The sequence below is a fragment of the Manis pentadactyla genome, chromosome 4, assembly GCF_030020395.1.
Source record: "Manis pentadactyla isolate mManPen7 chromosome 4, mManPen7.hap1, whole genome shotgun sequence".
In the NCBI taxonomy this organism is placed as follows: domain Eukaryota; kingdom Metazoa; phylum Chordata; class Mammalia; order Pholidota; family Manidae; genus Manis; species Manis pentadactyla.
Window position 1 is genome coordinate 3,921,254 of NC_080022.1, and position 12,377 is coordinate 3,933,630.

Consider the following 12,377-nt stretch of genomic DNA (forward strand, 5'->3'; position numbering starts at 1 on the left):
CGTGCACACAGCCACTCCCAGCACAAAGGCCATGAGGCCCAGCATGAAAGCAGAGTGCGAGGAGGTGCTGTGGGGAGGGGACAAGAGACCTGGACACGGGCCCCGACCCAAAGGTCAGCACCAAAGGTTAGGACCACGAGCGAGCAGCAGCTGGCAGCCAACACAGGCCGCCCGCTCCCAGCCACTGGAAGGCCACAGCCCCTCAGAGCCCTGGCCGGCATCAGGGAGACGATGACTAGCTGGGCTGCAGGGAGCAGGGCAGCCTCACGGGCACAGCTGCACTGAGACACACGAATGGAGAGTCAGCAAAGCAGGGCCCAGGCAGGAGGGGGCAGGCCTGACAGCTGGGCCACAGCACGGCTCCAGAAGGAGAGCCGGTATGCTTCCAGCCTCGGGCACCAACAAGCTCTGTATCCTGAAATAAGGGAGGGACAGGGAGCCTCCAGGGGCTCTGGAGCCAGGGCCTGGGTGCGAGCCTCAGCCCCACTAGGGGCCCAGGGCAGGTTCTCTCCCTCAGGTTCTAGCCCTGTTTCCTCGGCTGGGAAAAGGTGACAGTGCTCCCCCAAGACGCTGCTATAGGACCGACAGAACTAATACTGCCCCCGCAGTGACCTGTGCACACTGAACACTGCTCCCAGGGAAAAGGAGTGCACATCCCTCTCACCCTGGGGACAGTCTGACGTCCTCTACACAGCCCAGCCTGGCAGACTCCAGTCTCTCTGTTTCACAAAGGACATGTTAGGTGACCTGCCCGAGGCCACCCCACTGACAGGCGCCAGAGCTGGGATTCAGCCCATCCCAGCAGCCCTTCCAGCTCCCTCCCCTGGGCATCCTGAAGGACAGCTGAGACAAGGCAGGTGTCACCGTGCTCAACCTCAGCTGGGACCCTACATGTGGGAGACTCCAGTACTTAAGCTGCAAAGCACAGCCCCATGAATGACAGGGAAAGCCCCATGAGTACTGATTTTGGGGACACAAACTTCAGGGAATGGGCAGATTCACAAACACAGAAGCCACCAATCGTGAGGCCGAGCTGCACAGAGCACGTGACCACAGGAACTCAGCAGGTCCCCGGGGCGCCAGCTTTGTGGAAATGGGAGTGGGGTGCAGAGACAGACACCCAGGCCCAGCACGCACCACTGCGGCAGCCTACCCCGGCAGGACCGGGCCATCCTCGCTGGCCACCAGGCTACACGCTGTCACAGAACACAAACTGAAGGAGTGAGGACAAAGGCCACGTCCCTTAGGGAAGGTCCTCGTGGTGCCACAGCTCCGGGGACAACAAGCCAACAGAGGGAACGTGTCACGAGTGTCTGGAAGGCAACCGAGCCTAGTGCTTCTCACGTGGCCCCAGCTGGACAGGAAGCAGGCTCAGCACAGCTCCACATACCAGGTGGCCCTGGGCCCATGGCCATTAGCATCAAGAGTTGTGACCCAGCGTCACAGAGAGAGGCAATGAGCCCCATGCACAGAAGTCAGCTGGGCCGGGAGGAGGCATTTCCACCTGGAGACCAGACTGAGGAGCCACCACAGCAGTGGGTGGAACCTTCAGGAGCCTGAAGGGCCAGAGGCAGAGCAGGACTGGGCATCACCCAGCCAGCCTAGAAGGCCACATCATGTAAAAACCATGGGCTCTGGAAAAAGGTGACCCAAGAACCCACTCTGTGGGCAAGTCCCCATTTTATGTAGGAAAACAGCAACAGAAGCTCGGAGAGGTCAGGAAACCCTGGCTCACGCCATGGTCAGGAGTGGAGCCGCATTCACAGGGGCCTATCAGCCTCCCAGAGCCATCAGAAGGCCTCCCCCCACCCTGCCAGCACCACCAGGAATAGAGCTTGGTCATCCAAACTGTCACTCATTCATTCATTCACCCAACACCCCCCAACAGCACTGGGAAAGACAGACAGGGCCCCGCCTCTGCAGAGCCGACTTGTGGCGGCGGCAGCTCCTGACCCTCGTGTGCTGCAGCTCTGCCTGGCTTTCATTTACCTGTCGCCAGGTCTTCGGGTGGGAACGCAATTCCCAATAACCGCACTGCTCCTACAGGAAAACAAACCCCACTTCACGATAATCCATTGTACTCGGGGCTCCCTCAAATTCACTGCAGAGAAAGTGGGGATTCCCAGCGCTTCTAACAAGCAAGAAACTAACACTTTGCTAGTCCATCCTTCAGGGAAGCACTTGGCAACACCCCAGGTGACCACCCCCACTTGGCCCTAACAGGGTCCCATCAACCAAGCCCCTCCCGGCCGGGAGACACAGCTCTCCTGCTGAGGATATTTAATTCACCAGAACAAAGGTCACAAAACAAAGAGAACACTGCAGCATCCACCACCATGTGGGGACCCCACCCAGAGGGGGCACCATGTGGCAGAGTGGAAGGCCCACCATCCAGTGAGGCAGCCCCCCAGCAGCTCCACTGACCACAGTAACAGATGAGGAAGCTGGGCTGTCAGGTCACCCTGGGCAGGGTGGGGGCACAGCAGGACCCAGCGCCCACCCAGCCCCCTGCAGGGGCACGTTCCCAAGCACAAGCATACAGGAGGGCCGGACAGAGCCTTCTAGAAGCCTGCTGGTGCTCTCAGAATGGAATGGCCATTCAGACTAGCCAAACAGGTGAGCTGAGACCATGTGCCCCAAACAAAGGGACAGCAAAGACCATAGCAAGGGAAGGAAGTAGGGAGGCAGGGATGGGGTGAGGGTGGATCTCTGAGGCACAGTGAAGAGCTTAGAGCCCCCACAGGCCTGCGGGTCAGGGAGGACGTGATGAAGGCAGAGCATGGGATGCAGGTCATAGAGACTGGCCCCATGGCAGGGCCAGCTCAGTGGCAGCTTTCTCTGCCTCTCTGCCAGGCACACACCACTGCCACCCACAGACAGTTCCCAGACCCATCCCGAAGCACCACAGCCATCAAACCACCTCAGAGAAGGCAGCCTGTGAACACTGACATGGAGGGCAGCTTCATCGAGGGCTCCCAGAGACCTGGCCCCTCCCCAGACGCTGCCAGTCTCACCCATGCCCAAACCTAGCAGGGACCAGTGGTGAAGCGCGCTGCCTGCTTCGGATGCTTCTGTGGGATCAGCCCATCCAGGGGAGTGTTCCCAGGTGTATGTGAGACTCCCGCTTTCCTCTGACCTAAAAGCACAGTGAGAAGAGGGCCCGGGAGCCCCCGCACCCCCCTGGCCCCACCGGGAAGCCTCGTCCCAGACTCCTCTCAGTCCTGGCATTGGCCTGTGGCCTCAGGGTCCAGTTACAGGAAATGGGCTTCTGACTTATGTCTGACAAGTGTCCACAGCACCCAGCAGCTTTATGCAGTCTCTGCGCTCACTCCAGGGCAGGACCATCCACTGACCCGAGCCATCTCCGGCGGTCCTGGGCCAAGAAGGCTCCCAGTCCCTCCTCACCCAGCATCCCGTCCTCCCAAGACCGCCCCACACGACAGAGGCAGCACACAGCCGGGTGTCTGACTGGCCCACAGATCCGCGGCCACCAGCACAGACCAAGGAGTCCTGCGCTGAGCCTGCTCCAGGCCAGGGCATGGGGGCCCTGTCCTCAGCTTCTGGGAGCCACAGTCATTCACCACATGTCGATGCAGCTGCCCACCATCCAGGCTGGTCAAACAGTAGCAACGGGGAAGGTGGGAACCTCATAAAGAACAGAGGCGACGGGACAGAGGCTGGACGGATTCCCCAGGTACAAGGAAAAGACATCATGGCATCAGCAGCATGTGCCGACCTGGGCAGTTCTGGGCACCTCCCTCTATGAGCCGCCCGAGGACCTGCCTCTCTTGTGGGGAGTGACAGTCACCAGAAGAGCCAGAATCAGGAGCTGTCAGTTCTAGTCATTCCCAAGCTGAAAGTTACTCTTAAAAATTCAATCCTCACACAGATGAGTACGAGTCACACTGGGGGGACAGGAGTAAGATCAGCAGGTGCACTGATGTCAGTGTCCAGGCTGTGACATCGGGCCGCCGTTTGTGGGACACTGGGCAAAGAGCGCACAAGGGCAGGCTCCACTATTTACTAAAACCACATGGAAATCTAGGTGGACCTCAATAAAATTTTCAATTAAAAACAACTCAACACTCCCTTCTTGTGGCATTTTACAAATGAACAAATACCAATGTCCCAAAATGGCATCAAAATAAAATCCAGGAGATAGAATTAAAGATGGTGGTGTGAGAGGTGAAACAGAAACCTCCTCCCAAAACCACATATGAAAATACATCTAATCCTGAAAGAGCAACAGGAAAAAAGGCTGCGGCAGACTGTCTACACCTGGGGAAAACAGCAGACCTCAAGGATAAGGGTAAAGTAACAAAGCTGTGATGTGGTGGGATCCATGCCCTTCCCCCACACCAGCACACCAGCAGGAGAAAGAGAAACAGAGTGGGGAGGGAGTGGAGGCCTAGGACTGCTGAACACCCAGCCCTGGAGATCTGCTCTGAGAGCAGGAACCTACATTACATGCTCTGGAGATTAGTGGGGTTGGAAAACTAAGACAGGCAGAATACTTGGAGAGACTGAGATTCCAGCCACTTGTGGAAAACAGGAATCTACACCAGCCACTCTGGGACAAGGCAGGCAGTCTGACAGACTTCCTAACAGCAAGAGAGCTGCTAAAGGGGCAAGGATTGCACAGAGCTTACTGCTCTGTCTTACACCAAGACATGTAATAATTAAAATGGCAAAGATCAAGGATAAGAACAGAATATTCAAAGCAGCCAGAGACAGAAAAAAGATCATACACAAAGGAAAACCCATCAGGCTATCATCAGACTTCTCAACAGAAACCTTACAGGCCAGAAGAGAATGGCATAATATATTTAATGCCATGAAACAGAAGGGCCTTGAACCAAGAATGCTCTACCTGGCAAGATTATCATTTAAATTTGAAGGAGGGATTAAACCATTTTCAGATAAGCAAAAGCTGAGAGAATTTACCTCCTGCAAACCATTTCTACAATGTATTTTGGAGGGACTGCAATAGATGGGAGAGTTCCTAAGGCTAAATAGCTGTCACCAGAGGAAATCAAACCACAGTAAAGGAAGTAAACCAATTAATTGTTAAGCAAATGCAAAATCAAATCAACTACCCCCAAAGTCAGTTAAGGGATAGACAAAGAGTACAGAATGTGATACCTAATATATAAAGAATGGAGGAGGAAGAAAAAGGGGGGGGAGAAGAACCTTTAGATTGTGTTTGTAATAGCACACTAAGTGAGTTAAGTTAGACTCTGAGATAGTAAGGAAGTTACCCTTGAAACTTTGGTAACCACGAATCTAAAGCCTGCAATGGCAACAAGTACATACCTATTGATAATCACCCTAAATGTAAATGGTCTGAACGCACAAATCAAAAGACATAGTCACTGAATGGATAAAAAAAAACAAGCCCAGACTATATGCTGCCTACAAGAGACTCACTTTAAACCCAAAGACATACACAGACTAAAAGTCAAGGGATGGAAAAAGATATTTCATGCAACTAATAGGGAGAAGAAAGCAGGAGCTGCAGTACTTGTATCAGACAAAATAGACTTCAAAACAAAGAAAGTCACAAGGGAGAAAGAAGGACATTACATAATGATAAAGGGGTCAATCCAATAAGAGGATATAACTATTATATAAAGGAGAAGTCACTAAGGACACCATGGAAATACAAAGAATTATTACAGAATACTATGAAAAATTATATGCTAACAAACTAGATAACCTAGAAGAAATGGACAACTTTCTAGAAAAATACAACCTTCCAAGACTGACCCAGGAAGAAACAGAAAATCTAAACAGACCAATTGGCAGCAGTGAAATTGAATTGGTAATAAACTACCTAAAAACAAAAACCCTGGACCAGATGGCTTCACTGCTGTATTTTATCAGACATTTAGAGAAGACCTAATACCCATTCTCCTTAAAGTTTTCCAAAAAGTAGAAGAGGAGGGAATACTTCCAAACTCATTCTATGAAGCCAGCATCATTCTAATACCAAAACCAGGCAAAGGCACCACAAAAAAGAAAACAACAGACAAATATCCCTGATGAACACAAATGTAAAATACTCAACAAAATATGAGCAAACCAAATTCAAAAATACATCAAAAAGATCATCCATCATGATCAAATAGATTTATTCCAGGGATGCAAGGATGGTACAATATTCAAAAATCCATCAACATCATCCACCACATCAACAGAAAGAAGGACAAAAACCACATGATCATCTCCATAGGTGATGAAAAAGCATTTGACAAAATTCAACACCCATTCATTATAAAAACTCTCAACAAAGTGGGTATACAGGGCAAGTACCACAACCTAATAAACACCATATATGACAAACCTATAACCAAGACCATACTTAACAGTGAGAAGCTGAAAGCTTTTCCTTTAAGATTGGGAACAAGACAAGAACGCCCACTCTCCTCACTTCTATTCAACATAGTACTGGAGGGCCTAGCCGCAGCAATCAGACAACACAAAGAAATAAAAGGCATCCAGATTGGTGAGGAAGAAGTTAAACTGTCACTGTTTGCAGATGACATGATATTATACATAAAAAACCCTATTGAATCCACTCCAAAACTACTATCTGAATTCAGCAAAGTTGCAGGATACAAAATTAATACACAGAAATCAGTTGCATTCCTATACACTAACAATGAACTAGCAGAAAGAGAAATCAGGAAAACAATTCCATTCACAATTGCATCAAAAAGAATAAAATACCTAGAATAAACCTAATCAAGGAGGTGACGACCTATACCCTGAAAACTACAAGAAATTCATGAGAGAAATTAAAGAGGACACTAATAAATGGAAACTCATCCCATGCTCTTGGGTAGGAAGAATTAATATTGTCAAAATGGCCATCCTGCCTAAAGTAACTTACAGATTCAGTGCAATCCCTATCAAAATACAGACAGCATTCTTCAACAAACTAGAGCAAATAGTTCTAAAATTCATATGGAATCACAAAGGACCCCAAATAGCCAAAGCAATCCTGAGGAGGAATAATAAAGCAGGGGGATTATGCTCCCCAACTTCAAGCTCAACTACAAAGCCACAGTAATTAAGACAATTTGGTACTGGCACGAGAACAGACCCATAGATCAGTGGAACAGAACAGAGAGCCCAGATATAAACCCACACATATTTGGACAATTAATACATGATCAAGGAGCCACGGACATACAATGGGGAAATGACAGCCTCTTCAACAACTGGTGTTGGCAAAACTGGGCAGCTATATGTAAGAGAATGAAACTGGATTATTGTCTAACTCCATATACAAAAGTAAACTTGAAATGGATCAAAGACCTGAATGTAAGTCATGAAACCATAAAACTCTTAGAAGAAAACATAGGTAAAACTCTCTTGAATATAAACATGAGCAACTTTTTCCTGAACACATCTCCTCGGGCAAGGGAAACAAAAGCAAAAATGAACAAATGGGACTATATCGACCTGAAAAGCTTCTGTACAGCAAAGGACACCATCAGTAGAATAAAAATGCATCTTACGGTATGGGAGAACATATTCATAAATGACATATCCGACAAGGGGTTAACATCCAAAATACATAATGGATTTACATGCCTCAACACCAAAAAAGGAAATAACCCAATTAAAAAATGGGTAGAGGATATGAACAGACACTTCTCCAAAGAAGAAATTTAGATGGCCAATAGGCACATGAAAAGATGCTCCACATCGCTAATCATCAGAGAAATGCAAATTAAAACCACAATGAGTTGCCACCTCACACCAGTTAGGATGGCCAACATCCAAAAGACAAGCAACAACAAATGCTGGCAAGGATGTGGAGAAAGGGGAACCCTCCTACACTGCTGGTGGAAATGTAAATTAGTTCAATCATTGTGGAAAGCAATATAGAAATACCATTTGACCCAGGAATTCCACTCCTAGGAATTTACCTAAAGGAAACAAGACCTCAGATTCAAAAAGACAGATGCACCCTATGTTTATCGCAGCACTATTTACAACAGCCAAGATATGGAAGCAACCTAAGTGTCCATCAGTAGATGAATGGATAAAGAAGATGTGGTACATATACACAATGGAATATTATTCAGCCATAAGAAGAAAACAAATCCTACCATTTGCAACAACATGCATGGAGCTAGAGGGTATTATGCTCAGTGAAACAAGCCAGGTGGAGAAAGACAAGTACCAAATGATTTCTCTGTTTTGTGAAGTATAAGAACAAAGCAAAACTGAAGGAACAAAACAACAGCAGACTCACAGACTCCAAGAAGGAACTAGCAGTTACCAAAGGGGAGGGGTGGTGGAGGGTGGGTCAGGAGGGAGGGAGAAGGGGATTGAGGGGTATTATGATTAGTAGACATGGTGTTGGGGGCGGTCACAGGGAAGGCAGTGCAGCACAGAGAAGACAAGTAGTGACTGTGTGGCATCTTACTATGCTGATGGACAGTGACTTAGTGGGATATGGGGAGGACTTGATAATATGGGTGAATATAGTAACCACATTGTTTTTCACGTGAAGCCTTCGTAAGAGTGTGTATCAGTGATACCTTAACAAAAAAAATTTTTAAGTATTAAAAAAATAATAAATAAATAAATAAATAGAAGCAGGGGCCTTAGCATCTGGGTTTGAATCCTGACTGTCACGGACTAAATGGGTCCATTTTTCCCATCTTCAAGCCTCAGTTTCCTTTCCTCGCAGTGCTGTTTTGCATGTTAAACAGGTTTCTTTTCTCTGATGGTCACCGGGGGATCTGACGGCAGCTGTGCTCCCGTCCCTCCTCCGCAGAAGAGCGAGCGCCGCTCCTGCCCGCACGAAACCAGGCTCCCTCCCACCCACAGGAGCTCCACTCCCAGTGTCCCTGTTCATTTGTTTCAAACAACACAAACTGTCTTTCATTTTTACAACTCTATAGGCAGCATCTGCATCCACTAGGCACCCCAGTGACGCGCTGCTCTACACCAGGGGGGCAAACAATTGGCCAGTGGGCCTCAGATCCCTTCTGAAAACATGAACCTTAAGGAAAGGAGCTGAAATCATGCTTCTTTAATCCAAACTCCACTCTGAGCACCCCCCAGTCTGATCTAAGGTACTAGGAGCAAACGTGCGGACTGCCTGCGCCCGAGCCCCTCTCCCACCACGCCAGGGATGACACAGAAGCGGCCCCATGCTGAGCCTTGGTATTTCAGTGTCTTCGTTATAGCTCCACCTTCACCGTCTGCCAAGTAACAAGGTGATGTATACACCACAGGCCCCAAGAACATGCTGCCTGAATACCCAGAATCTGTGGACAGGAAGACTTACATAAGCTGCCTTCCAAGCAGGTGTGCAGCTAGGTTTAGGTTCTTAACAGCAGCACGTACCACAGCGGGGCTAACAGGACCAGAAGACCCATGCCAGCCACAGGACACCCCCCACAATGGAGCTGAGCTACCGCCTCCTCACGAGGTCTGGAGCATTTCACATCAGGACTCCATTCCAGATGCTCACATCCAATGCCAAGTCCTGCTCCCCTGGAACGGAGCAGGGAGCCAGCCCACTCCAGACAGCAGCGCCAGCAGGGCCAGGTGGTGAGGGGCTGTGTGGTCCTTCCATTCCTCCGTGCGGCCAGACACAGGCCCCCAGAAGGGCCCTGAGGAGCATGAGGCCCAGGTCATGAGACCCATCAGCAGACCCTAGGGCAGAGCGCACCTGCCGCAGCTGGGAAGGGGCTGACCCAAATCTCCCCCTGGAGAATCAACTCCTAAAACACACCAAGACAGAGCGCAGAGCCCTTCACGTGACTTTCAGTTTTCAAAAACAATCAAGCCATTGCACACCCATGTTCACAGCAGCACTATTCACGCCAGTCAAAAGGTGGAATGTTGATGGATGGGTGAGGAAATGTGGTCTACCCACACAATGGAATATCATGCAGCCTAAAAAGGAAGGAAATTCTGACATGCTACAACACGGATGAACCTTGATGGCACAGAGCCAAACAAATTAAGCCAGTCACAGAAGGACAGACATTGCAGGATCCCACTTGTATGAGGTCACCAGAGTACTCTGTTCAAAGAGATAGAAAGTGGAATGGTGGTCCCAGGGTATGGGGGGAGGGAGAGAGGGAGTGAGTGTTTACTGGGCACAGGATTCCAGTTTGGGAAGATGGAAAATTCTGGAGAAGGATGGTAGTGGCTGCACAGTCATGTGCATGTACCTAATGGCCCTACACACATAAGTGAACTACACAATTAAAGATGGTTAAATAGTTTAATATCTATTTTGCCACAATTAAAAAATCATCATCATCAAGCCACTGATATGGTGGTCCAGGAAGGGTAAGACCTACGATGGTGGCTGTCCCGGCAGAGCCGTAAGGAACTATCTGTCTTATGAAAGCATGTCCAGAGGAAAGAAGACAGAAGTGACTCAAGGGATGTGAGGTAGGGCTTTGTGCAAACAGGGGTGGCACTGCCCTCCCCTCCCTCCCCACTCTTCCCCCCTCCTCCCCATTCTCCCCACACACACCCCCAGGCTGTCTGCTGAGGGTGCCTGGCCACACCCGCCACCCGGCCCCACACAGCCCATTCCTGGGGAGTCTGACGTAACAGGCTCACGTAGAGGGAAACAAAGCAGCCCTTACCATTTTCTCCGTGAGCTTCCAGGAGGCCAGGTATCTGCTGCAGACCAGACACCAGAAGGTTCTCGGGAAGAAGGTGGAAGGCAGGCTCCAGGAGCGGGTGTGGCTTCAGGGTATACTGCAGGCTGCAGTTCTCCATGAGGGTCATGTGCTTGTTTTCTGAGGGAGAAAACACCTTATGTGACAGCTGAGGCCAAAGACACTTTCAGTCAAACCAGCCAATAAACTGAGTATCTTAGGCAGAAACACCCCAAACAGGAAACACATTTTCTAGGGAGACAGAGATTGCTGCTACTTCAGCCAAAAAGGATTGATAGACTCAATCCTTAATAGCTAGCTCTCTCTGATAAAACCACAATGAAAGAGATACTTGTTTTTAATCCAACATAACAGGACCTCCTGCTCACCTCTTGCCCTGGAGCGGTGAGGTCCAGGCAGTGCTTGGGCCCCAGAATCCGAGGGAGGCTGGGAGGCGCTCTGCACCAGGCCCGCCTCCCTTCCAGCCCCGCACCTGCATCCGTCAGCCCTGCAGAGCAGCAGGGCTGAGCGCCTGGGGCCCACGGCCTCGAGACAACCCTGTCCGCAAGTAGAGGCCACAGTTCTGGGATGGGAGAGATACAGACACGCCAGCATGCCGAACATGGGGGAGAATGGGGTCCAAACCCCCAGGGAGGGCGGGGTATGTGCTCAGGAAGTGGGACGCAGGGCAGCGTCCTGGAGAAAGTGACCGTGGCGAGGAGCTGAGACCCAGAGTGCTCAGGACTGTGAGGCAGCCCAGCAGGGTCGGGCCAGGAAGGGGCACGCCCCAGCGTCACAGGGCCCTGTGGGGAGAGGGGCCGCAGACGTGCCCTCCACTCATGCCCACCAAATGGCCCATCCGACTTCCTCCACTGACAGGGGCTTTACCACCTCCTGGGCACGCTACGTGATTTCGTGAGAAAAGGGCCTTCATTAGAAAAAGCAGTCCATGAAAACTGTATTTTTGACAACCACTCCAAATACTGTATCTGCTTACTTTGGCATTTATATGCCCTGACAGGTGTTCTCCTGTGTGGCAGGTGGGAGAGCGCATTGGTGCCACTACTGGGGAGGACAAGTGGGGATAACACAAGCCATGAAGGCAGACACCTGCGGGCCCCACGACTCCTCTGCGGCACTCATCCCCCAGACGCATGTGCACACGTGCAAAAGGGCCGACGTCTCCACAAGCCACGCTTCCAGTCCTGTCCTTACAGAAGAGCCCAGGTGTCACCTAGCAAGGGACCGATTCCATGAGCCACAGAACAGCAACTCCACAAAACACCTGTCAGCCACAGAAGAATAAGCGAACGTTCAAGGTGATCCCATGAAATATCTCTAAGGTAAGTCATTCCAGGGAAAAAGCAAGGTCTGCGATGAGTCCAAGGAGCACAGAAATAAGAAAGGGATGTGCACCCTTGCTTCTGGTCCAGGAAAGGCCCTGGAAGGGGCCCAGGTGCTCAGAGAGCTGCTTATGGAGCAGGCAAGGGAGCTGAGCAGTGACAGGGGACCTTACAAGAGACCCTTTTATCCTTCTGTATACTTTTTAAATTCTGAATCATGTGAATGTATTATCCAGTCAAGAAAAACACCCAAAAGAATTAAGGGGAGAAACAGATTGCAACTCAATCATATCCAGGGACTTAAACAAACCGCTTACATCAAGGGACAGATCAACCATTTGAAATGGAATTTGTCTATTTTGCTTACCGTCTTCAAAGAACCAGCTCT

The 12,377-nt window shown here is 50.0% G+C and overlaps 1 protein-coding gene across 3 annotated transcripts in view; it reads right to left on the reverse strand.

The window, feature by feature from the left end:
* NPHP4 (nephrocystin 4) overlaps positions 1-12,377 on the reverse strand; it is a 129,170-nt gene that overhangs the window by 89,297 nt on the left and 27,496 nt on the right. For all 3 annotated transcript variants that reach the window (XM_036925417.2, XM_057499651.1, XM_057499652.1), the window contains exon 7: positions 10,632-10,787. In XM_036925417.2, the coding sequence (XP_036781312.2) occupies positions 10,632-10,787 (156 nt within the window). The remainder of the gene's footprint in view (positions 1-10,631; positions 10,788-12,377) is intronic.